Consider the following 23,658-nt stretch of genomic DNA (forward strand, 5'->3'; position numbering starts at 1 on the left):
ACTTTCACTCTAGTTGAATTAGAAGCAACATTCATATTGTGTTTCTTGTATCGTTTCAACAGCGCCCCCATGTGGTGCGTAACGGTAATACTCATGCAACAGGTCTCTCCAGCACCTCCCGCTCCGTTTGGATTTCATCATCCGCATTTTCCGCCCATCTTGTTCTTTCTATGTTTATAAACAGAGGAAAGAGATAAAAAAAGAAAAAAATCTGAGTTGAACAAATGAGAGACAGGACACACAGACACCTCGTGCTCAGAGTTGGCGTTCCTGTATTTTTTTCATAAGATACTTTCAGTGTTGAAAATTGGAATGAAAAAAAAATAAAAAATGTAATAATATAGTTCATGTCTGAAACGTTGCAAAGTGCACTGTTGTGTCTGATAGGCCCCACGTGTTAAAATGTATTTAATAAGGTTTTAGACTTTTAAGCCCATTGCTTATTTTCCATAACAAGTAAATGGTACAAAATGAAGTAATTGTTGTAGATTTATTTGCTATTATAAAATATAATAAAGAAGTAATGGGCCACAATAGGTCAACACAAACAAGAATATTTAACATACACAGACCTATATTTTGATTCAGACGAAATATAGCACATAACACCTGAGTAAATTAAGTTTAATGTCAGATTGTCATAATACTGGAGGTCAGTTATTGTCAGTGTAAACACTGTGAGACCTGGACGCTTGTTGCTCTCGTCCTGTCGGAGATCCGGTCCGGGTCTTGCCCGAAGCGGGACTCCATGTTGTTCCGTCCGACAGCCACGGAGCGAACAAGTGCCCCGGCCGAAAGTCTCACGTTGCAGCTCTGTGTGCGGGAAGTCCAGTGCGAGTGCGAGTGAGTTCAGCAGCCGATAAAAGATGGAAGACTACAGGGACGACTCCGGGGCTCGGGCCCTGCTCGCGCTGCAGTCGGCTCCGTGTAGCCCGGTGCGTGTGGCGGTGACCTCTCGCTCCTACCCACAGTCCTCGCTCTTCCTGGGCCCTCCGCTCGTGGAGGCCCGTGGGGACGCGGGGGTCGTGCCGATGCGCCTGGGCTCTCCTCCGCTGCAGGCCCTGGCCAGGCTCGAAGGCCGGGACTTTGAGTTTGTCATGCGCCAAAGGACGGTCACCATCGGCCGGAACTCGTCTCATGGCTCAGTGGACATCAACATGGGTCACTCGAGCTTTATTTCGCGGAGACACCTGCAGATCTTGTACGACGATGCGGGCGGCTTTACTCTGCGCTGTCTGGGCAAAAACGGCGTGTTTGTGGATGGGGTGTTCCAGCGCAGAGGGGCTGCCCCGCTGCCGCTGCCCCGAGAGTAAGTGCTGACTATAACAGCAAAGTTTATACAAAGTGCTTCAAACTGCACGTACACAGTTGAAACTGAGGTTTTATTGCATTTTTTCTAAAGAGATGCCTCACTGCGATTGAGTTGAATCATCAGGTTGTATTTTGTGTGTAATTCAATGGGTGTAACAGAATAACGACACGCTGTTATTACATAACCTCACTGGTGTTACACTTTAGTCTTCAGACGGCGGTCCTGTGTGTGATAAGAATGAATCTAGTCTAGTTTATTTCATGAAGCCTGCATGTCTGAGTCATGTTTACAGTTTAGATCTTAACTTTCCCTAAAGTCCTCGAGGCTGCTAACGTGTTAGCACACCTCTGCAATGTTTATATATCAATTTCAGCTCGGAGTTTAGACCATGGCTCGGTCACATTTATTTGCCATGAAAATAATTATTTTTCACAGGTTGTAGTCTTGTAGTAAAGTGCATTTAAACAGTAGTTGATTAGACGTTAGAGTTGAGTAGCTAACAGCAGGCTAACGGCTGCACGTAAACACTAATGTAAACAAACGCTCCTTGTGGAGCTAGTCCGCCCTGAGCGCAACTGTTTGGTTTGTGGTCACACGTTAAACATCGTTTGTTTGTGGTTGATGTTTTATTAAATAAATATACGGTGTTACTGTTTTATCTCTCAACAAATATCAGCGGAGCAGACATAAGACAAAGCCATAGTACAAGCTCCTCTGAAACATGAAGTTTGTATGGCGTTGTTGTAACTTGTGTCCATCACGTTTCAGGAAGAGGCGGCGGAGGGGCTGTGGTCCTGTCGACCGCTGATTGGCTGCTGAGATTGTTTGTGGGCGGGTCTTAGGAGAAGAGGAAGTGTAGATTGAAATGGCATGCTCAGAGCACATGGTAAACAGGGCTGTTCAGAGGGCTGATATTATTATGATTCACATATTAAAGGTGTATCAAAATGCATACATTTTCATGTGTTATCAACTTGTCATAATTATTTTCTCTATTTTCAGCTGTAAAGTGTGGGAACTATATAGTAGAATTAATCTCAAAAATGTCTAAATGCAGACGTTTTGACCTGGCAATTACAATATGTCTAAGTACTGTGTCTGAAATATAGTATATAATATATAAGTTATATATATAGTAGTATAATATAATATAGTAGTATAATATAATATAGTTCATATTTCAGATACAGTAATTAGAGATGTTGTAAACTAATAGAATCACATTTCAGAAATGGTTTGTACAGATTTAATTGAGCAGTTCTTATGCAGAATGAGACAAGGACATTTAGTTGTTTGTGGAGGAAATTATGGTAATGCAGCCTTTGCAACTTTGTATTTGCAACTATTTAAATTGCAATTTCAATTTAAATGCAATTCATCTTGCAGCTCCAGTATTAAATACTATGGGCCTATAGAGTGTCGTGATGTCATCTGAAACCCAACAATAAGATATAGTGTAATAGTGTATAGTGTAATAGTGTAGAGGAGGTTTCAGCTGTGGTCATCTGGACACTGTTTTTGTGATTAAGTCATTTCGGCTCCCGTCCAGAAGCCATTTTCAATTTGATGGTACTTGAAGCACTAGGATTTATCCTTCTCTGACATAACTAAGTCCAGCCCCAAAGGAAGGAGTTTTAGAGAGAAACTGCCCTGCTCTTGTTCACTAGCTAACATCGTTATGGGTCATTATGCTACTGTTGTATGTTGTTTGTCTCACCTGCTGCATTGTGAGAGCGGACATATGCAAAATCAACCTTTTAATTTTTATTCTCCTGTATTCAAGATGTCATTGTTCTGATCAACCCCTGTTTTCACCGCCACCAGTACACACCCCCTGCTTTGTACTTACTTTGTTCTTTATTTTCTTAATCAGTGATATGTGTAGGATTCAACAGTGTTGCGTAGTCATTTTGGCACAAATGAAAAAACAAAAAAACAAACTGCCACTCGCTGGCGTGGTGTGCAGCTATCCAACAGAGGTGCTGATGACTGCGCAGCTCTTTGTTGTGATGATGTTTTCGGCTACCGTTGGGCACCATATTAAGTCGTTTTAGATCAGTATTGCAAAATGAAAATGTACAAAATATAACATAATGGTTCATGGGTGTCAGATTATACTTATATAGCAGACACAAGCACTCTGTATCTCTACATTGAACCATGTCTGGACAAATGAGGCGTTAGACCATCTTGATACTGTAATAATCTTTAAAATTGTAGATTTGTAGAATGTCTGAATACAATTTTGGTATTTTATTCCCCTTGTCAGGTGCATGTTTCGGTTCCCCAGCACGGTGATAAAGATCCAGTTCACGTCTCTGCTGGAGCCTGAGGAGCAGAGGGAGCTGGACCCCTCCCCCCCTCCAAGACCCCTCCTACCCCACATCTCCCCCCTGAAGATCAGCATCCCCACAGCGCAGCAGCACGAGGAGCACCTACGGATGTTTGGATCCCCCCTGCCCTCTCCCACTGGCACCATCAGGTATACACACACACACACACACACACACCCCACACACACACACACACACTGTTATTTCAATATTTCAGCTCATATTATAACATATTTCTGGTTGCAAGATGTTTTCTGTTTTCCAAATGTTTGGAGTCAAGTTGAAGGTTGTTGATGAGCAATTTTGTTTTGATACAAGAATAAATACATTAAAATGAGACAGAAAGATTTATAAACAAGTATACAATTAACCAATATTTTAATTTGACCCAATTTGCATTTAAACCAATTAATGTATTTGTTTTTCATGATGGTGTTAGAACACCACATTGCTCTGTCGTAAAAAAAAATAAAATAAAAAAATAAAATTGTGACTTAGTTGTTTGGTACTTTCCCCAAAGTTGGCTGCATTACTAAGCGTCTTTAAAATGAATGTCTAGAAACGGTAACTAATACATTAGATCCAACATAACATTTAACAAATCAGTAAAACTGTCAATAATAATCATAATCATAAATATTACAATTAATTTAATAACTTTTTTTATTTGACAAAAATACATATCACACATTTTTAAATTATAAAATTAAGAATAATCAAATAATACACTGTTGTAGTCCTATTAGGTTCATTACATCTTCACGTTATTATGATTTAGAAATTCTTCTAGTCAGACCTGTATTTTTGTTGTCATGCACTCTGTTGCCTTCCTCGAAAGTTACTTCCTGAGAAGTGTCACGTGACTTCTGAGGAAGGCACTTCTGAGGAAGGCAGCAGAGTGCACTTGAAACGTGTCTGAGTATGACACAAATATACAGAATTTCTAAATCAATACCATGTCGAGAAATTCAGAAATGCACAAAAATGTGCTCTAAATGTCTTGGTTGAGGTTCATATATTGCACAATGTGAATGAATTGTAAAATGAAACCTGAATGTGCAGAAATATCCCCTTAAAGCCCTGTTTGAAAGATGAGCCCAGGTTTCTCTTCTTGCGTCATGTTACACTGTCAGTAACATCCATATGGTTGTAACAGATACAAGTGTGACTCATTTGATTCTTTGGGTCCATACAAAAATGCCTTAGTAACACAAAGTGAGGAGAAATAAACAAAGGGTACTTGGTTAAGATAATGACAAGTCATTATATCTTACTATTCTAAAACAATAATAGTGTGTAGTGGCTCCTGGAAACCTTAAAAGATCGATATAGTAGTGAAAATTGTGCTAAAATATAATAAAACTGAAAAAAACAAAAAAACAGTGCAGTTTGCAATAAGCCAAATCATACTCTCAATGATATGATGTGTCTTTAGTAAACTGCACTGTTTTTTAAAAATAAATTTACTTTCCAATTGGTTTCCGTTAAATGTATATTTGTACACCTTTACTTTATATCTGAGGACACAAATGTTTAGCGATGTCATTAACAGACAAACATAACAAAATAAAATTAAAATATATTGAGCTTTTTCTGCTATTAAAGCTCATAAAAAGTAAACTAATCAATAAAAAAAATGTGTATCAGAGACATAAAAAATATTTTCACAACATTTATCATCTGCAGGCTTAATATTATTATTACATGCTGTACAATTAGAAAAATATCTATTTGCAATTTGTCTGACAAGACTTGCGATTGTGAATAGGTTCACAGTTTGTTTTAATAGTAGACTCCTGTTCTAAGTTCACATTTTAAAAGCATCCAGAAAAATTGACAGAAAGACTGATGTATGAACTGGCAAACACAAGAAATACAAGAATCATATTTTATAATGTGTTTGTACAGAACTAAACTACAGGGTTATCTTTTTTTTGCTGAATAAAACAGGATAAATTTTGGTTTTGTGAAGACAATTATGGTACTTTAAAATTGTAGCCTTTGCAATTTGGGAATTGCATCTGTTTAATTTCCATGAATAGAAAGAATTGATTGACCAAAACAAATTTTAAAAAGAAGAAATTAAACAAAATTTGATTTAACAAAACAAAACAACTTTTTGGTACAAAGATTGAGGTTATAACTTCTGTGATGGTCGCACAGGCAAAGTAACATTTCATTATGTGATTTTTCAGACCCTAAAACTCCCCCAAAAACAATTTAAGACACTTTTGCTTTGAATAGAGCACTGCTGCCTCCTCCTGTCGCCCCCTCCTGGTCTCTCGCACACCCCACACCTTCACCTCTCCACCAATGTCAGCACGATCCGGCCCACCATATATGGAAGGGCTGCAGCTCGGAGGCATCTGATTGGCCGTTGGGCGGGGGACTGTTTTGCTTGTGGTACTTTTTCCATCCAGTGGTGGTTTCCTTTTTGAATCCCCCTTCACCCCTTCCTCCCCCTCCTCTGCAGTCTCTGTTAGCTACACGTGGACACGAACAAGTCCCCAGTTTTGCCTTTCAACAGGATTCCCAAAATATAAAGTTAAAGTTAAGTGATTTGACGTTCATGATCCTCTTCACATTTTAAGTGAATTAAATAATATGAATTCAATTGAATATTTTATTTTTGAAATTCAATCCTAGAAATTTCTTAATTTGGCAGTTTGTAATTGTAAACCTTTTAGAATGAGATTAGGGATGTCATTATTTTAAAATTGCAGTTATTGTGAGAAGAAGCCTCACTATTTAAAGCCACAGTATGTAACCTTCTAGCTAAAGTAATAGACCAAAATGAAAGCATATTTTCATCATTTTTGTTTGGTTTTTATTGCACTGAAAAATGTAGAAAAACACTTGTCCTTACTGTGAATGGGTTTGCATCTCCACAAACCTGACTCCTATTTGGCCTGGAGGAGGGCCTTCTCCTGCTTGTTTCCATGGAAATGCTGTTCAAAAAACAAAAGAATCATGCATTTATTTTTAGCTAAAAAGTTATATACTGCTGGTTTAATAAGTAGCTTACCCTGCTTTTTCAGTTCTGATACCTATAATTATCTACCAATGCTGATATTAACAGGAACCAGTGCGGGGATTGAAAATGGCACTTATTTCTTTAAAACACAGTTAACTTATTGCACAGTGTGTTATGCAACTGTCATTTATCCTTCAAACAACTACTGAACAGCTTCATATGAAAAACAGTTCGAACATTATGAGATTATGTCTTATTACATACAATTAAAGGCCCAACTATGGAACTGATACCCGAACTAGCAAATTTTTCAGTATCAGTGTAGAAGAGAGAGTATTGAATGTAACTCAATACCAGTATCAGTATCAGTGGATCCCTAATTATTATCACAGCAATTTATAACATCCATGTATTAACACCAGTCTGTTTAGGATTACATTTCCTTCATCAGCTTATCTTTATAAATATTCTCCACAGTCAATCCTACTGCCCATGTGTTCAGTGCTGTGAGGGCTGGGAGTTGCTTTTCCTGTCTGGCAGCTCCTGTTGTTTATACTCACATTGTTGTTCTGGTGCCAGAGTTCACGGTGCCTTCACTGTGCCAGTAAAAGCAGGAAAGAACTGAACCAAATATGACCTGTAATTTTAATCGTATTTATTTCTTTGAGTAATTTTTGCACACCATTTTAAATTAATAACTTTGATAATATTAGTAATCGTGTTGTCAGGATACTAAAATTGCAAACTCTATTTTGATACTAAGCAGTAAACTCGATACTTAACACTGATTCTGATACCACAATGATAATAAAAAAACACTCTTCATTTAGACAATAGAATGTGATTTTCAACATTAAATAATAGTGCTTTCTTTTGTGTAATCCCTCAATCATCAAGATAGGTTCTGTAGTGGCCCATGGGCATATACCATGGACCACTACAGAACCCACGGCTCCAGCACTGCATGCAGTGCATCCTTATACTCTACGCTCTGCATGGCTGAGAAAATAAATTATTAAGTATTTAACTGAAGTACATTTTATTTGTTTTAGTTCTTTTTTTATTGTAGTTTAAATTGGAAGATTATTGTGATCTTGAAATATTAAAATAAAATAATATTTTATATTTCAGCGCTCAAAATAAGCATCACACTTGCGGAAGCCGGTATACCCGCCAAAACAAAACAAACACTGCTCACGCCTCACAGACGACAGTTTACAGTCCTGCGTAAAGATGGAATGACTTCGTACAGTCACAATTTGCAGACGCTGTGCAGAGGTTCAGGAGCAGAAGTCTCTGTAGCACTTTGGGGATTTCATAAGCAACACACTATAGTTGTTTATACAAAGCGTACAGGTAAAAAAAAAACTAAGGGAGTGTGACGTCACCCATAGTGTTTGGTTGCATCCAAATGAAGATTATCGAGGCTAGCAGTTGTGGCGGCTAATGTGCAACCAGGGACCAGATTTGGAAAGCGGAGTGAAACCAAAGAGCCAATCAAGAGCAAGGTTGTTGAAGGTACAAGCCCCCTACCACCCACATCGCTGTTTTGGCAGGATGCTTAACACCGCTGTCAATCAACCCGTTGCTAATGCTAGTGGGTGTGACCTTGGGGAAAGCATGCACTGGATTTGTTGGTTATTAATGTTCATGTCTTAATTTAGGGACAAAATAGGGAAATAAAAACCCCAGGACCATGTAGAGGTTAAATGAACATTTTAATGTCAAAATGACGAGCCTGACAGCAGCAGTTACAGAGAGAGGGGTGATGGGGTGATGTTTTTTTTGATAGAAGTCAATTGCAACCAGAGCTTAAAGGAACCACTTTGCACCCATGCTCACTTCCTATTTGGAACGCAGCGGCTACTAGGCTAGCTATGTCCATTTTTATATGTACAGTTTATGGCATATAATAGTCTATGTCGTCTCATACTTGTTCTGATACAGCTCAACATCATTCTAAAGTTATTCAGGAAAGGTTCATTTCTGTCCTGTGAATGTGACTTTTTTAATATTGATACCTGCTCAAATGAGTGTCTAGTTTTAATACTAGTTTTAGTATCGATTAGTGTCTGATTTTACTAACTAACCCTAATTGAACCTCAGCCAATACATTTAAAGCCACGTTTTAGCTTGTTTTGTTGGACTGCCAAACAGTAGTAATAGAGAGATAGTAATAGAGTATTCATTTGTGTTATCCCAGCTCCAATCTCAGCAGTGCTAACGTTCTGTGTACCAGTGGTGTACCTGTGTGTACATGTGTGTACATGTGTGTACTTGTGATACAGCAGCAGGTGTGGGCTGTATAATCACACTGGCGCTTTCCTCTTCTCCATCTCCAGGCAGCAGATAAGGCACAGTTAATGTTTAAACAGCAACAAAATAAACCTGTGGGGATTAAATCAAAGTATACTCTTTTCAAAAGTCTATTTGCAATAGTCAGGGCTGAACAAGACTGGAACACATTTTTGATTTATGTTTTAATAATAGGATTCTTTTTAAAGTACAAAGTTATTCCCGCTATCAAATTCACGCAACTTAAGTTTCACTTTTATTGCTTGTAAAATGTAGTAAAAACAGAAGTTCTATTTTGGACCACTGGAACCATCCTCCTGACTCAACCACTATAATAGAAATTTTATAATTAAATGTTTAAATAATTCTTGATTCTTGTCCAACAGCATTCATATGATGCACATATGTGTGGTATAATGAAATACATGGTTTTGTTCTTCTAATTACATTAACTTCAAATTATAAATCAGATGTTATGTCCAATTACTCAAGTAAGAGTAAATGAAATAGTAATTTCTTGGACCACTACTTTGTACTTTTACACTTAATAATAAATTGAAGTAATGTCGTATAAATTTTGGCTACCCACCTTTGACCATTTGTAATGTTTGTGTATGACTCATCAAAATTATTTTCTTTAATTCTTTATCCAAATTGTACATCATTTTTCTCATGATTACTATAAATACTACTATAAATTATTCTCTCCATCTTTTTTATAGTGTCCCCAATTCGTGTCCAGCCAGCCCACGGGGAGCCGGGATGTCAGGCTATCGCTACGGGCGCAATATAACCTCTGACCTTCAGCTGGCAGCAGAGTACGCAGCCAAGGCAGTGTCAGAGCAGAGGAGAAGTGGAGCGGAGCAGAGGAGCGGCCCAGGGGAGGGCAGAGGGGAGGCAGCAGGCGGAGATAGCCCCAAGGTAAACAAACAGCTACAGGCTATACTATCACTACATTGCTCATCGCACCATGCTTCATTAATGGTGCTATATGTTTTTTTTGAGATGTTTCTAATAACTGACATTTGTCTTGCTGTCGTGGCCATGTATCCTAATATTAAAGAGGGGGTGTTATGCAAAATGTTTTTTTTTAGTTTTTTTTTAGCTTTCTACCATGTTATAACATTCCCTCATCAAAAACATGCCTAAAGATGGTTTTAGATGTCATCCATGCATGTTTCAGAGGCTAGATTCTGTCCAAGGCTCCACCCACAAGCTTACACCATTCATGCTCCCACATGACAATGCTCCATAAATATATAAAGACATTATATAAAACTACACAGCAACTTGACAAACCCGATGCAGTAGATTCGGGATGCACGTTGATTCTGTTGTGATAGCGCTCTGAAGGTGGACTGACTGAGTGGAGAGCAAAGGAGGGGAGGCTCAGAGCATCAAAAACCTGAAAATTATCTTTCTTACTTTATCTTTTTTATGCAGGGGAACCCAACAAGAGCACCCGGAATCTCCTTTTCGTGGGTGCCCTGCCCAAAACAAAACAAAAAAAAAAACAAAAAAACAAAGAAGTATACAAGTCCATACAAAACATCAAAAATGGGTGCAGCCACGTGCATAAAAGTTTGCCATCAGACCACTAAAGTGTGACTGTGCCTCCAACGCATACAATTTTGCCCTTCCTTGAAGTGTATTCCATCTTTGTGAAGCAAAACAGTTAAAAGCCCTCTTTTCCATCTCAGTTTTGGTCCTTAGCCTTATGCAGTGATCTGTTATTAAATGTACTTTTATCAGTGATTAACAAGCACATGAGGTGTTCTGGCTGTTTTTGCAGTACAGTAGTCCTTACAGATACATTTCATACAGTGCTGTTCTCTTCTAACAGACAGCGATGGCCAACTCACTTTTCCATAGAGAAAACAGTGATGGGTTTGAAATCATCACCTAATGAAATGAAGAGTGGATTCAACAGTTTCAAAGCAGAGGCTGAAGTCTGCATGTACCGCACCCCCATAATCAGTACAGGAAGAAGATCTAGAACTATTTCTGTTTTGTAATTTATTAGAATACAATATTTGTTTCTGCAATAAAATGATAATTTTGATTTTAAACTGTTACATAATTCCATGGTATGTATTTTAAAGGATATGTTTTTATCAAGCCAAAACCCCAAATATTTATTACATACAAATATACAAACATAACATACAAAAATTAATGTTGAGTTAAATGAGATGCACTGTTCTTCATTTTAGCTTCATTGTAGCTGTTGTAATTCAGAATATCTAAAAGGGTGGGTACAAAAATTACACTTTAATTTGATGCTTTTAATCATGTTTTCATACCTGGTGTTGCATTTTTTAGTTTTATTCCAATATGTTTGCGTAATCCTCAGGCCATTTCTTCTTCTAGAGCTTATAGTGCTTGGTGCTTGTATCAACAGGCAGTAATCCAGCTTTTGTCTTTTAAATCCATATTCATCTAGGCTCATTTTCAGGGTGGCAGAATAGTACCTTCCCTGCAGTGTTGGTTAGCTAACAGACTAACAGGTTAACATGTTTTGTCTTTGTTTTTGCAGGATGAGTCCAAACCTCCATATTCCTACGCACAGCTGATTGTTCAGGCCATTTCTTCAGCCCCAGACAAGCAGCTAACTCTGAGCGGCATCTACGCCCACATCACCAAGCATTACCCGTACTACCGCACTGCAGACAAGGGCTGGCAGGTAGGACACTTAACCAAGCGTTACCCTTACTACTGCACTGTAAACTACTAGGGCTGGAAGGTAGGGTACCACAATTCCTGGTACCATATAAACAGTGCATTGCTTATTATTTGTTACACACACAGGGCACTAGTGCTCCTTGGACCTCCTGGACCAAAATAGTCTGTTAGCTTCAGCGGAGGAGGGTGTTTCCACTTCTTCAGATCCACCAGTCCAGGGTCTGTTACATCAGCACAGATGACTAGGGCTGGACAAATAAATAAATACAATTTAAAAGAGTTATTATTTTCCGTGTATAAAAATGCTTTTAATACTAATTTCCTGAATTTGATTAAGACAAACATTTAGTTGATGCCATTTAACAGAAGGAGTATAATGGTCCTAATTTTAAACTCTTTTATTAACTGGATTGGCTTCTAGACTCCTCCATTGAAAAGACCCAAGCTGAAGCAATTTGAAAAGACTGGCTCTCAATACTTTTGAGTTATTGTTAGTACATAAACTCCATTACACTTTATTGTCTCAGGAGTTTTGATTGAAAAATGTCTGCCAGATGAAAGACTTTAGTGTAGGGCTACAATAAGTTAATTAATCACAATTAAGTATGTACCAGTATGTCCTCAAGCAGTTTTACTTCAGCTTTACCTGAGTTAAATTAACTAAAAATCTCATATTTACGGCATTTCATATTTTAAACAACCAATCAATTAATTGAAAGAAATGATTGCTTGATTAAGTGATTAGCAAAAGAATGGGTACAGTTGCCACTAGTGTTATTATTAATAGGACCATGTTTGGTTTCTTGCAATATGAATATTAACTACTAATATGAATGCACGTGGTTATCGCAATGTAAGTTGTGGGGTGAAAATTTTCAGGCCAAAATTGTGAACTGAATCATTGAATTGATTTACTACAAATTATGTCAAAATCTTGTCTGATCTCATTTTTGTAAAGCCAATCTCTAGTCTCGTTTCTTTTCGTCATCTCACCCCTCATATTTACAGAAGACGTATCATGCTTTTTTGGAGTATTTATTATGAAACCATAACAAAAGTAGATCATCATGTTACAGAATTAGTTGGGGTGTGAAAATATGGGCAGTATGTGTCTATTCTCTCGTATCAGGAAGTCCACAGTGATGTCATATATTTTCATTTGCTTGCTTCTGTCTTCCTCAGAACTCGATCCGACACAACCTGTCCCTGAACCGCTACTTCCTAAAGGTGGCACGCTCCCAGGATGAGCCAGGCAAGGGCAGCTTCTGGAGGGTGGACTCTGCGTCGGAGAGCAAACTGGTGGAGCAGGCCTTCAGGAAGAGACGCCAGAGGGGCGTGGCTTGTTTCAGGACGCCCTTTGGACCTCTCTCCTCCAGGTAGGGGGCTTCTAGTTGGGCTTTTGCAACAAATAATCATGACATTTTTACTAGGGATGGGGCAAGATCAAGACACACTAGTATCAAAAATGAGATACGAATTGATACTAAAACTAGTATCAAAACTAGTTACTCATTTGAGCAGGTACCGATACTAAAAAAGTCATATTCACAGGACAGAAATGAACCATTCCTGAATAACTTTAGAACAATCTTGAGCTGTATCAGAACAAGTATATGCTCATGGACCACTATGGAACCTACTTAGACAAATAGAAAGAAGAATTATTTAATGTTGAAAAATCACATGCTATTGTTTAAATAAAGAGTGTTTTTAACTATCATCATGGTATCAGGATTGGTATTGAGTATCAAAGTTTGAAGTTTTAGTATCATGATAGCACTACCCAGTAATTTCACAGATATTCACCATAAACCAGGCCACAACTTCTGCGTTCTAATAGTTAAATGATCAATTCTACCACAGAATTCTGACCTGTCGTCCAGCTCAGTTTTAAAGGACAGGCTTTAAAGAAGACATTATGGTTGTGTCTGCTATATAGTTATGACATATGACCCCCATGGATCATTCATTATGTTATAATTTGAACATTTTATATTACAATATTGATCTAAACTGACTTAATATAAGAAACAAGTCCGCTGCTCCAAAGGGAGCTGACGTCGCCGTAAAAATCACGCCAACAAAAAGCTATGTAGCTGATGGATAGCTGCACATCACATTAGTTAGTATCAGATTTTTTTTTTATTTGTACCAAAATGACCACACGACATTGCCGTAGCCTAAATGTATCCGCCGATTAAGAAAATGTTTGGTGGCGGTGAAAACAGGAGATCGACCAAATGGAATCTTGAAAATAAGCGATTGAAGACTGCTCAAACATGCACAAATCACTCCAAGTACAACTTTCAGAGGGAAACAACAACTTTAACATGGTTAAAAGCTCTACAAAGTGATTTTGTATCTGCTTTAAAGAATCATAAAATATGTTTTGTTTTTATAGGAGCGCACCCGCATCTCCAACCCACCAGGGGCTGCTGTCTCCCCCCTCCAGCGGCCTGCAGACCCCCGAGTGTCTGAGCAGAGAGGGCTCCCCCATACCCCAGGACCACCACGAGCAGCTGGTACACAAGCTGTCCTCTGTACCCGAGTACAGGTACTCCCAGAGCGCCCCAGGTCAGTACACACTCCTCTACTGCTATATACTCAAAGATGGGCAGTAGTGGTCCAAGAAATTACTCAGTTAAGAGTAAAAAAGTGTTTGGGAAAAGTACTTCTCAAGTAAGAGTAACTTAAAGAGTAACTGTTGGCACATAACATGTTTTATAATTGAAGTTAATATAATTAGAAGGACAAAACATTAAATAATGCACAAAATCTGGTATTTTCAAAAGATAGAGACAAAAATTAGAAAAAACTAAATAATATCTGAAGGAGTGGTGCAAGAAACATAAATCTTTTCATATTGTCAACAAAGCTTTTGTCACTTGTAGACTCACTCATAGTGGGAAGAGTAACCAAAACGTTTACTCAAGTAAGAGTATTGTTACTTCAATAAAAATATCACTGAAGTAGGAGTAAAAGTATGCTGCTTGCTTTAAAAAAGTCACTCAAATAAATGTAACCAAGTAAATACTACCCACCTCTGTATATACACTACCAATCAAAAGGTTGGACATACCTTTGTGGTTACTACTTTCTACATTTTATATAAATAGAGAAGACATCAACATGATACTAGATGTGTGGAACAATGTTGTAAAGAAAAAAGTAAAATAAGTCAACTAAATATTTCTTTATATTTTAGATTCAAAACTCTCAAAGTATAGACCTTTTGCTTTGTTGACAGAGCTTCTCTCAATGACCTTTATAATAAAGTCACCTGAAATGGTTTTCACTTCACAGTTGTGCCTTGTCAGGGTCAATAAATGCAAAGTGTCAAAAGCAGAGGCCAAAACAAAGGGTGGCTGTTTTTAAAATTCTAATATTTGTAACAAGTTCTGAGTTATTTGATTTTTTTTTTAGTTTACTACATTCCATATGAGTCCATTCATAGTTTTGATGCCTCTAGTAGAATCTACAATGCAAATAATTATGGAAATAATTATTCATAAATGGAAAAGTGTGTTCAAACTTTTCACTAGAGTAGAGTATGTGAATCCAGAAACTATCTGTCTAGATCTTGTTTTGTATTACACTATTGTGAAACGTCTTTGAGTTACAGTAAAAAACGCTATATAAAACCGTTCAATAGACTGCAATAAAGAATGAGGAGGACACATGTTTTAACCCTTGTAGGGCCTTTATTTAAAACACAATAATCGATATATTTCTGTTTTCAGTGTATGTGAATGTGTGCTCTGGGTGCGTGTGATCGGTAACACAGCGTTTTGTGGATGTGAGTGTTGAGGTGCATGAAGATACAAAAACAAAACAAATGCGGTGGCTGTGGTGGGGCAGACCAGAGGATGGAATGTGGAGAGAGGAGGTGGCGAAGTTGGCCTTTTATACTCCGGGGGGAACACTGGACTCTCCGCCTCAGACAAAAAACACAATATCATGATCCCCAACGTGACCCAGTACTAACAATTATTATCTAATGTATATGAATCTAGATTCTAGAGTATGTGACTGTAGAAGGGTTATTCTATTACTGCTGTCTTTTGTGATCATCTAGCAGAGTTGACTCTGCCAAGAAAATAACCCAATGTCCTCAACAATGAAATATCAGCTGAAAAAACTAGACATTAATTTGATTTTAATGATTTATAAAAATGACATTGGAACATTAATTTATTCATTATATTCTACCCTCTACAGCTCAAATCTTATATTACATCAGAACGCCAAATATCGCCACACTATTGCAAAGAAATTGTGCACACAAGTGATAAATATTGAGCCCCAAGATATTTTTCATATATTGAACAATAGTTCAAGTAAGTATAGTAAGAAGAATGACAGCCCTAGACACAGTTTCATGAGTGCTGCTTGACTATCTTAGGGTAACATAAGACGTTTATGTATTTATTCATTAGTCAGATGATCTGTGCAAAACTGTATCTGGGCAAGAGAACATTTGAACTGAATTCTGGCTGCGTTGTAGGTTCTCCTGTGAGCAGTGGGCAGCCGGTGATCATGGCCGCACCCTCTCATCCCTCTGCTCTGCACTCTGCTTCGGGGAAAGGCCTGGCTCTGTTCCCTGGAGGAGCCCAACCCTCTATCACCATGCTGAGGGGGATGTCTGCCAGCCCAGGAGCTGTCCCCTCCAATGGGTACAGCTCCCCCCCAGGCATGGACAGCACTGAGCTTAGAGGTAACACACAGTTTTTACACTCAGATTAAAGGAACTGTATGTAGCCTGCACTCTTACAGTTTTATAAAAGGTATTACAGTCACAACTGAACCTGGGTTACCAGTGGCATAACCGGCAGATGGAGGACACATACAACTTTTTCTCATTGTCAGTTCATGGACAGGCCTGTGAAGCTTAGAACCTCCCGAATTCACTCAGTAAGCTGCAGGGGCTGCAGTAGCACTAATTAATGACAGGCTGCAGGTGTTGGGGTTTAGGGAGTGACGATCAGAGAGAGTCATTTTAGGTTTGATCCAATGTTTGTGTAATTAAGAATACATCAGCATTAGAAAGTTAATTGCTTATGAAATAATAGAAATCATGTTAATCATAAGTCCAATAATATAGCATTGTATTAAATAATGATTGCATAATTATCCTGCCTTTCTACCCGTATGAAAACAGTTATCAAGGATGTATTAAAAGGCTTCTTAGTGATCATTGTTGACACTCATTGTTTATTTATTTTTATTTTATTTATCTTTATTTATACAGGGGGACCCAATGAGAGCACTTGGGCTGTCTTTTTCATGGGCACCCTGTTTAAAATATAATACAGAAAAAAAAGCAGGAAAAAAAACAAAACAAGTATACAAGCCCCTGTAGAACATTCAAAACAGGAGCAGATGTGTGTAAAAAAGTTTGTTATCAGATTATTAAATTGTGATTTTGTCACCAATGTATCCAGTTTTGCTTTTCTTTGGAGTGTATTCCATTTCTGTGAAGCAAAACAGCTAAAAGTCTCTGTCCCCTCTCAGTTTTGGTGCAGTTAATTCTTAGTCTTATGCAGTCACGTGATCTGGTATTAAATGCTCCAGTGTCAAAGATTAACAAACAGATGAGGTATTCTGGCAGTTTTTGAAGTAGTCCCTTATAGATAATAGCTGTTGCAGAGTTACTAATACAAGTCCTGTATTGTGTGTCGTAGAAGCCCAGCTGAGCAGAGAGCGGGTGATCCAGGTGGTGGACAGTGCAGTGCAGGGGGCTGATGTGCGGAGCCTGGGCCCTGGGCTCCACCATCTCCCTGTGAGGCCGGTCACTCAGAACGGGAGGCACATCAGCACCGTGGTGGCCTCTTCTGCACCCAGCCTCAGCAACACCTCTGGTGAGAACACACAGGATCATATGCACTGCACAGAACAAGTGCTGAGGGGGGATCAGGCCAGAAGGGAGTGACTTTAGCTCATTGTTCACAAAGATGGCAAAGTCAGCCACAAATAACATGTCATAGAATTAATAATGCTTTGGAATTATATAGAGTCTTTCAAGACTCTCGACTCTTTATTCTCTCCACACTTGGTGGTGGTAAGATACTGTTGCAGCCACAGCTGCCCAGGGGCAGACTGACAGAAGTGAGGCTGACACTCTGCACCATCAGCACTCACACACGTTACTAGGCAATGCGGATGAAGTTTCTTGACTAAGGACACAACAACACTTTGCACTAGAGCAGGGGTGTCAAACACATTTTCACCGAGGGCCACATCAGCAAAATGGCTGTCCTCAAAGGGCCAGATGTAAAATAGATGTAACTACTTTTTTTTAACTTGTTAATTAACTGTTTCTGTATTTATTACTTATTCAAGTTTAAAATATTGCATATTTATTTGCATAGATGTAAAATATGGCTGTGTAACTGCATAACTCTTGATGAAATGACATGTTAAGACCATCATACATTTTAATTTACCCTGTGGAGGGCCACATAAAATGATGTGGAGGGCCACATTTGGCCCCCGGGCCTTGAGTTTGACACGTGCACTAGAGCTTTGATGGGAGACCACAGCTGGCCAGGTGTTACAGTGGGGCAGCTGAGGTCTCCCATCCAAGTAGAAACCAGGCCCAGCACTGCTTCGCCTCTGAGATCTGACTAGATCAGGCATTGAGAAACAGGCATGGCCACGATAGTCACTATTGATTTATAATTACTCCATTGGTTTTATTCTTATCCAGATGGAGCGCAGTTCTGCAGTAGTGTTTAAAAAAAAAAGGCCACTGTCACTCAATGCAACAAATTCATATTTTGAATCAACAAGGAAAGATTACATTTAGGAACATGATCAGAATCATGATCGGAATGTTCTGGTGCAAGTAAACAAACTGTAGCTCTTGTGTAAACCACATGTCCATGACCTGTCTCTCCATCTGGACCCTGTGTCCTGCAGTGCTGACCAGCCCTCTGCAGATGTTAGCCGCCCAGGCCTCCAGCTCCCCTCCTGTGGTGGTCAGCAGAGCACCCAATCCTGGAGACGAGCCGCAGGCCAAGAGAGCCAAGATGGAGGATGGCTTCGGGAGTGAGTCGGCCCCGCACCAAAACACCACCTCCACCCAGCAACCGGTCATTGTCACCATGGCGTCACAAAGCCACGAAACCAGGAAGTGAACCAGGAAGTGGAGTCCAGGTAGCCATTGGACAGCAGCATTACCCCAAACTGCTTTTCTACATGTGTGAGACTGCATCCAACCACGCCTAAGGGAGTTTTTAAGGATTTTGTTCAGAAATTGTGAAAGAAAAACACAATGGCAATTGTTCAGCTTTACCGTTTTTATATAAGACGTGACACGTAATCAGTCTGTTTAACTGTTCTCGTTCAGGAAGTGACATATTCCAACCATCTCTCACCCTGTTCCTTTGGTCCACTGTAGATCTTGTGCTGTGTTCATTCTGTCTCTGGGAAAAGCAGACCTTTGTTTCAGAAAAACAACCTTGAATAAAATCCCTGGTTGGGATTTTGGCCATGTATTAGCTTGATTTTTAAAGAGGGGAGTATTATGCAAAATAGATTTTCCCCTCATGTTATAGCATTGTTCTATCATCAAAAACACACCTGAAGAGGTTTTATATGTCATCCATGCATGTTTGAATATTTTAGCGATCTATCCCGACCCTTTTCGAACCCTATTTACATTAGCTGTAAGATTTTGTGCAATGCTGAGCCCACAAGCCTACGTCATCCATGCTCCCACACAACAGTTATATATACTATACAAAAACAAATAGATAAAACTGTACACAACAACTTGACAAACCTGATGCGATGAGCAGTAGTTTAATCAGTGGGGTGCACACTGATTTTGGGGAGATTCAAAGCGTCAAAACCAAAAGTGAAACATGTTAATACGTTGTTTTCTGTGAATTTGGCATTTTCAAAACAATAAACGGTAACATGGTGATCTATGGGGTGTTAACGGTCGGTACTAACACAGAACATATGTAGACGTAACATACCCCCTCTTTAAAAATAAAAAAAAATAACTAGGAGATCTCAGTTTGAGCTAAAATGTAGCTATAGAATTTAATTAGCAATACAATTTAAAAAATGGGGACAGCTCTACTCTGCTAAACTTGTAAGTACTGCATATATTTTTAAACAATATATACATTAAATTATATGTTTATGTTAAAAATACACTATGCAACTTTTCTAATATGCCAAGGTCCGCCTCCTGGTTGCTTCCATGGAGATGCTATTACTTTGCCAGGATAATTTCACAGTAATGCATTAAATTTCTCTGTCTCCATGTGCCTTGAAAAGTTGCATAGTGCACTTTTTAATATCGATGTTACTACGTCATGAATGGACAGATTTTCAGTTTTACCTAGGGACCTCAGAGATTCCGAGACAGAATGAACCACATATTTCCAGATAATTTCGCAGTCGTCGCTGGTCAAACCCTGCAAAAGCCTGCATCCTGAGCGGACATGTTTGTAGTTCTATATTGCGTAAACCTACCAAGCCATTGTAGGCCTTAACTGTTATTACTGCTCAGTGACTTCTCTGCAATTTTCACATTTTAAAGGGCAGGACTGATGACGTTAGCTACTCTTTTATGTTTTGTCAGAAGAAAAGAAATCGAAGGGAATATGAACCATAGATGGACAGTAAAAGGATAGTGGACCAAAATTGAAAAGGGCTTCAATTTAACATTAGCCTGCTAGCTAATTGTTGGTAGTTTTATGATTCGGCTAAAACAGGTTAATAATAATACTGTTTTGGCTTATAATTTTGTCTCACTAACCATTTTGGGCAGTCTATTCATAGGCCTATGTAGATTATTACATTAACTTGTCGTACTGGTCCGTTAGTTTGGCCCAAAAGTGAAATAAAATACATACACTTAAAGATGTGTAAGATTCATTAAAGCGCATTAAAATTCTTGCTAATGAAACACCCCTGAGAGAAACCATAAAACACTACAACACAGTCCTACCATTACATATTTTTAAAGCAGTGGTTGCAATGTTAGCAATGGATGCTAACAGTGAGAAATGTAGCTCAGAAATGTAAGAAAGCATTTGTGAAATTTAAAAACAAATTTAAAAAAGCAGCTACCCCAGCATTTTAGGCAGCTTTCTTGTAGTTTTTACTTTTTAGATGCATTTATTTTAGAAACTGATTTAGCAAAAACAATCACAACGCAACACTAGCTAGCCGACCTATAGCAATGAGAACGAGACTTGAGCACTTGCAGTGTAGATTATAATTGTGTATTTATTCTTTAAAAAAGTTATAAATCACTAATTAACATCAAGAAAGAAGTCAAGTGGTTGATGGCACCTATGCTAACATTCAAATTGACCAAATATTAACTGTTAAATTAACTAAATGCAGTATTATTAAGTAACTGAAATGTTTATAATTTAAGAGAAAATAAGTCATCATTGGGGTAATTCCCATGGTCCACTATTCTTACATTGTCTCAGTTTGAAACTTAAAGGGCCAATATTAAGCTATTTTCTTATCAATTTTATAATGTTTTTTCGTCATCAAAAACAGACCTGGAGTTGTGTTTTGTTTCATTCACACATGTTTAACACATAAACCCTGCATGTTCAAGCTTTGTTCTTTTCTCACACTGAAAACACTCTGTTCCACCTTGTGATGTCATGTGGTAATACAGGAAGTGCTCCACTGTGTTTTTACAGTCCAAACACCTTCACTAAAATCATTTGGATAATTTCAGTCCTGGAATTTCCAATCTACTGAACTGAAGGTAAAACTTGAAAACCAGCACTACATGACATCACAAGGTGGAACAGAGTATTTTGAGCTTGTGAAGATGTAGACAAACTAATAGTGTCTATAAATAATAATAAAGAGTTACTCAAACGTGTGAATGAAAAAATACAATTCCAGGTATGTTTTCGATGAGGTAACAACATTATAACACACACTCTTTCCTTACATGGCTTAAAACTCGCAAGTGTCAATTTTTAGCATAATATACGACCTGTAATGTAAGGGCTTGATGATTTGTAATCCATTTAAATATTCAAGAAAATATCAATTGCATTACAAAATAGTTGTAGAATAATTTAATGAATAATTAGTAGTTTCTTTTAATTATTGATACTAATTTTGGAACACGCCCAGTTTTATTTATAAATATATTTATAATTACAAAAATGAATTAATGTGAAATAAGGAAATATTATCAGTTATGGTCAGTCCTACCATTACATTAGAGTTCTCAGTAGTCTGTTAAACTATTTTTTAACACTACAAAAATTCTGTTTGATTAAAAAATGAGTTGAATTCAGGATGTTTATCATGACTTGAGTAGTTTCTCTGGAGAATAACTCACTCTATGTGCACTGGGTGTTTTGCTCAAGGAAACCACTGCAGTAATCTATGCATTGCTCGGAGTGAGGGTTGAACATCTAAAATTAAAAAAAATGATGCAAACCACAATATTTTATTCTGAAACTGACAATTTGTAGACAAAATTGTACACTTTGGAGAGTTTATTTGTATTGGGGCTAGATGCAGCAGCATATTTAAATTATATGTTGTCAGTTTTGGGTATAGGAATAATTTATGAGCTGCAGTGTATTAATGACCCACTCATTCAACACTATGTAACAAACAGGTGATTGGCCCTAAAAAACTCCAGAAGTTGAATAAAAAATGTCTGCAGAACATTTGAGGCTGTAACATCTCCAATCTCCATGGAGACCAGGGAAGTTACACAGTGCACCTTTTAATATTCTGAATTCAAATGTCATTTACAGAGCAGTGTACCTGAAAGCATTGATTTTTGACCGTATGCATTTGAATTAGGCGGCAGACGGTAGAGGAGTGAATGTAGACCAGTGATTGTGTTGTGTTCGTGTTCAAAAAAAAAAAAAAAAATCTGTAAAAGCATTATTCTAAACTTTTTCCAGGCCTTAAAGATTTCTGTGTTCTCTTTTGATCTTAACCAGCTTTTTTAGGCTTTCTAACTGTTCGGCAACACTACAGCAACTTTTTATAAAATGAAACTGTATTCAGGGATGGGCGGGACCAACATACATTCTTTGTTCAATTATTTTTCAAGGTACTTTTTGTCATTAATTGCCCACTTTTATCTTGCTGCAAAAAATAATGTCTGAATTAAAGAAACTTGAATTCTGAATTTCTATTTGAATATTTGGAGTAAGATTTCAAGATAATTAACACAATGGCCGAAAAAAAGGGAGGAAGTGTCATGCCTATCTTTGCCATTTTAAACTCATCTTGACTCTATAGAAAAGCATTAGATATTTAACCAACTTTAAAAAAAAAAAAAGTTTTTTTTAACAATTTCTCCATTGATTTTATTCAAAAACAGTTGAAACTGTCAGCAAAGGGCAGTAGAATGTGCTTCAGCTTTGTCATGTTTACTTACTTTTTTTTTTTTTTTTACATTTTTCTATTATCATCAAATTTCACAAAAAAAAAATAAAAATGAATCAAATAAATGTGACTGATTTGGTAGGACTTCCTGGAGTAAACAGTAGGCTGAGTTAAGGATGTTAAAAGCTCCAAAAAGAAATGTACTAAAAATGTGAAAAAAATCACGTAAATGTAACTCAGCAAAATCTTTGATAATCAACATTTATTATTATGAATTGCAGTGATTTTATTTCATTTTGGATATTTATTTTTTGCAGTGCGCTTGTAGCCTACCTCCTTAACACAGTCCTCGCCCTTTCTCTTCTTTTGGTTAATTTTTTCAGATATTTTTTCTCATATTTGTCTTTCAATCAGGCACTATTCAGTTCAGTGATTGTCCTTGCACATTAGAATAAAAATATGTTTAAAGCGCAATGATTGTATGCTGCTCTATCCGCTTAAGCTATTACAAAGTATTTTTTCCTATTTTTTATAAATGGAAAAATATTTTTGCTAAGTGTAAACATGCCTGACGATGCATAACATTCTGGAAAAAAATAGAGAAGTGTATGTATTTTTAAATGTTGCTGTTTTTTTGATTTGTTAAAATGTGTAGCACAGATTAAAATTTCTCATTGACAATTATAAGTATTGTTTTTCATTTTTTGTTTACA

General features: G+C 37.7%; 1 protein-coding gene across 1 annotated transcript; it reads left to right on the forward strand.

Moving 5' to 3' along the window:
- The first annotated feature begins 711 nt into the window (after positions 1-711).
- Positions 712-23,008, forward strand: LOC117378752 (forkhead box protein K1). Its single transcript, XM_033975418.2, has 9 exons — positions 712-1,309; positions 3,582-3,794; positions 9,637-9,835; positions 11,451-11,597; positions 12,779-12,972; positions 13,998-14,170; positions 16,101-16,310; positions 17,278-17,454; positions 18,515-23,008. Exons 1-9 carry the CDS (start codon positions 867-869, stop codon positions 18,730-18,732), a joined length of 1,974 nt encoding a protein of 657 aa, XP_033831309.1. The 5' UTR covers positions 712-866; the 3' UTR covers positions 18,733-23,008.
- The last annotated feature ends 650 nt before the right edge of the window (positions 23,009-23,658 follow it).

The sequence above is a fragment of the Periophthalmus magnuspinnatus genome, chromosome 1 (genome assembly GCF_009829125.3).
Source record: "Periophthalmus magnuspinnatus isolate fPerMag1 chromosome 1, fPerMag1.2.pri, whole genome shotgun sequence".
NCBI lineage: Eukaryota > Metazoa > Chordata > Actinopteri > Gobiiformes > Gobiidae > Periophthalmus > Periophthalmus magnuspinnatus.

What these genes read in the sequence shown, in the direction of transcription:
- LOC117378752 (XM_033975418.2), top strand. Translation starts at nt 867, where the DNA reads ATGGAAGACTACAGGGACGACTCCGGGGCTCGGGCCCTGCTCGCGCTG. An exon ending in CAGGCGGAGATAGCCCCAAG is followed by an intron (nt 9,836 to 11,450) that starts GTAAACAAACAG and finishes TTGTTTTTGCAG; the next exon opens with GATGAGTCCAAACCTCCATA. An exon ending in GGACAGCACTGAGCTTAGAG is followed by an intron (nt 16,311 to 17,277) that starts GTAACACACAGT and finishes TGTGTGTCGTAG; the next exon opens with AAGCCCAGCTGAGCAGAGAG.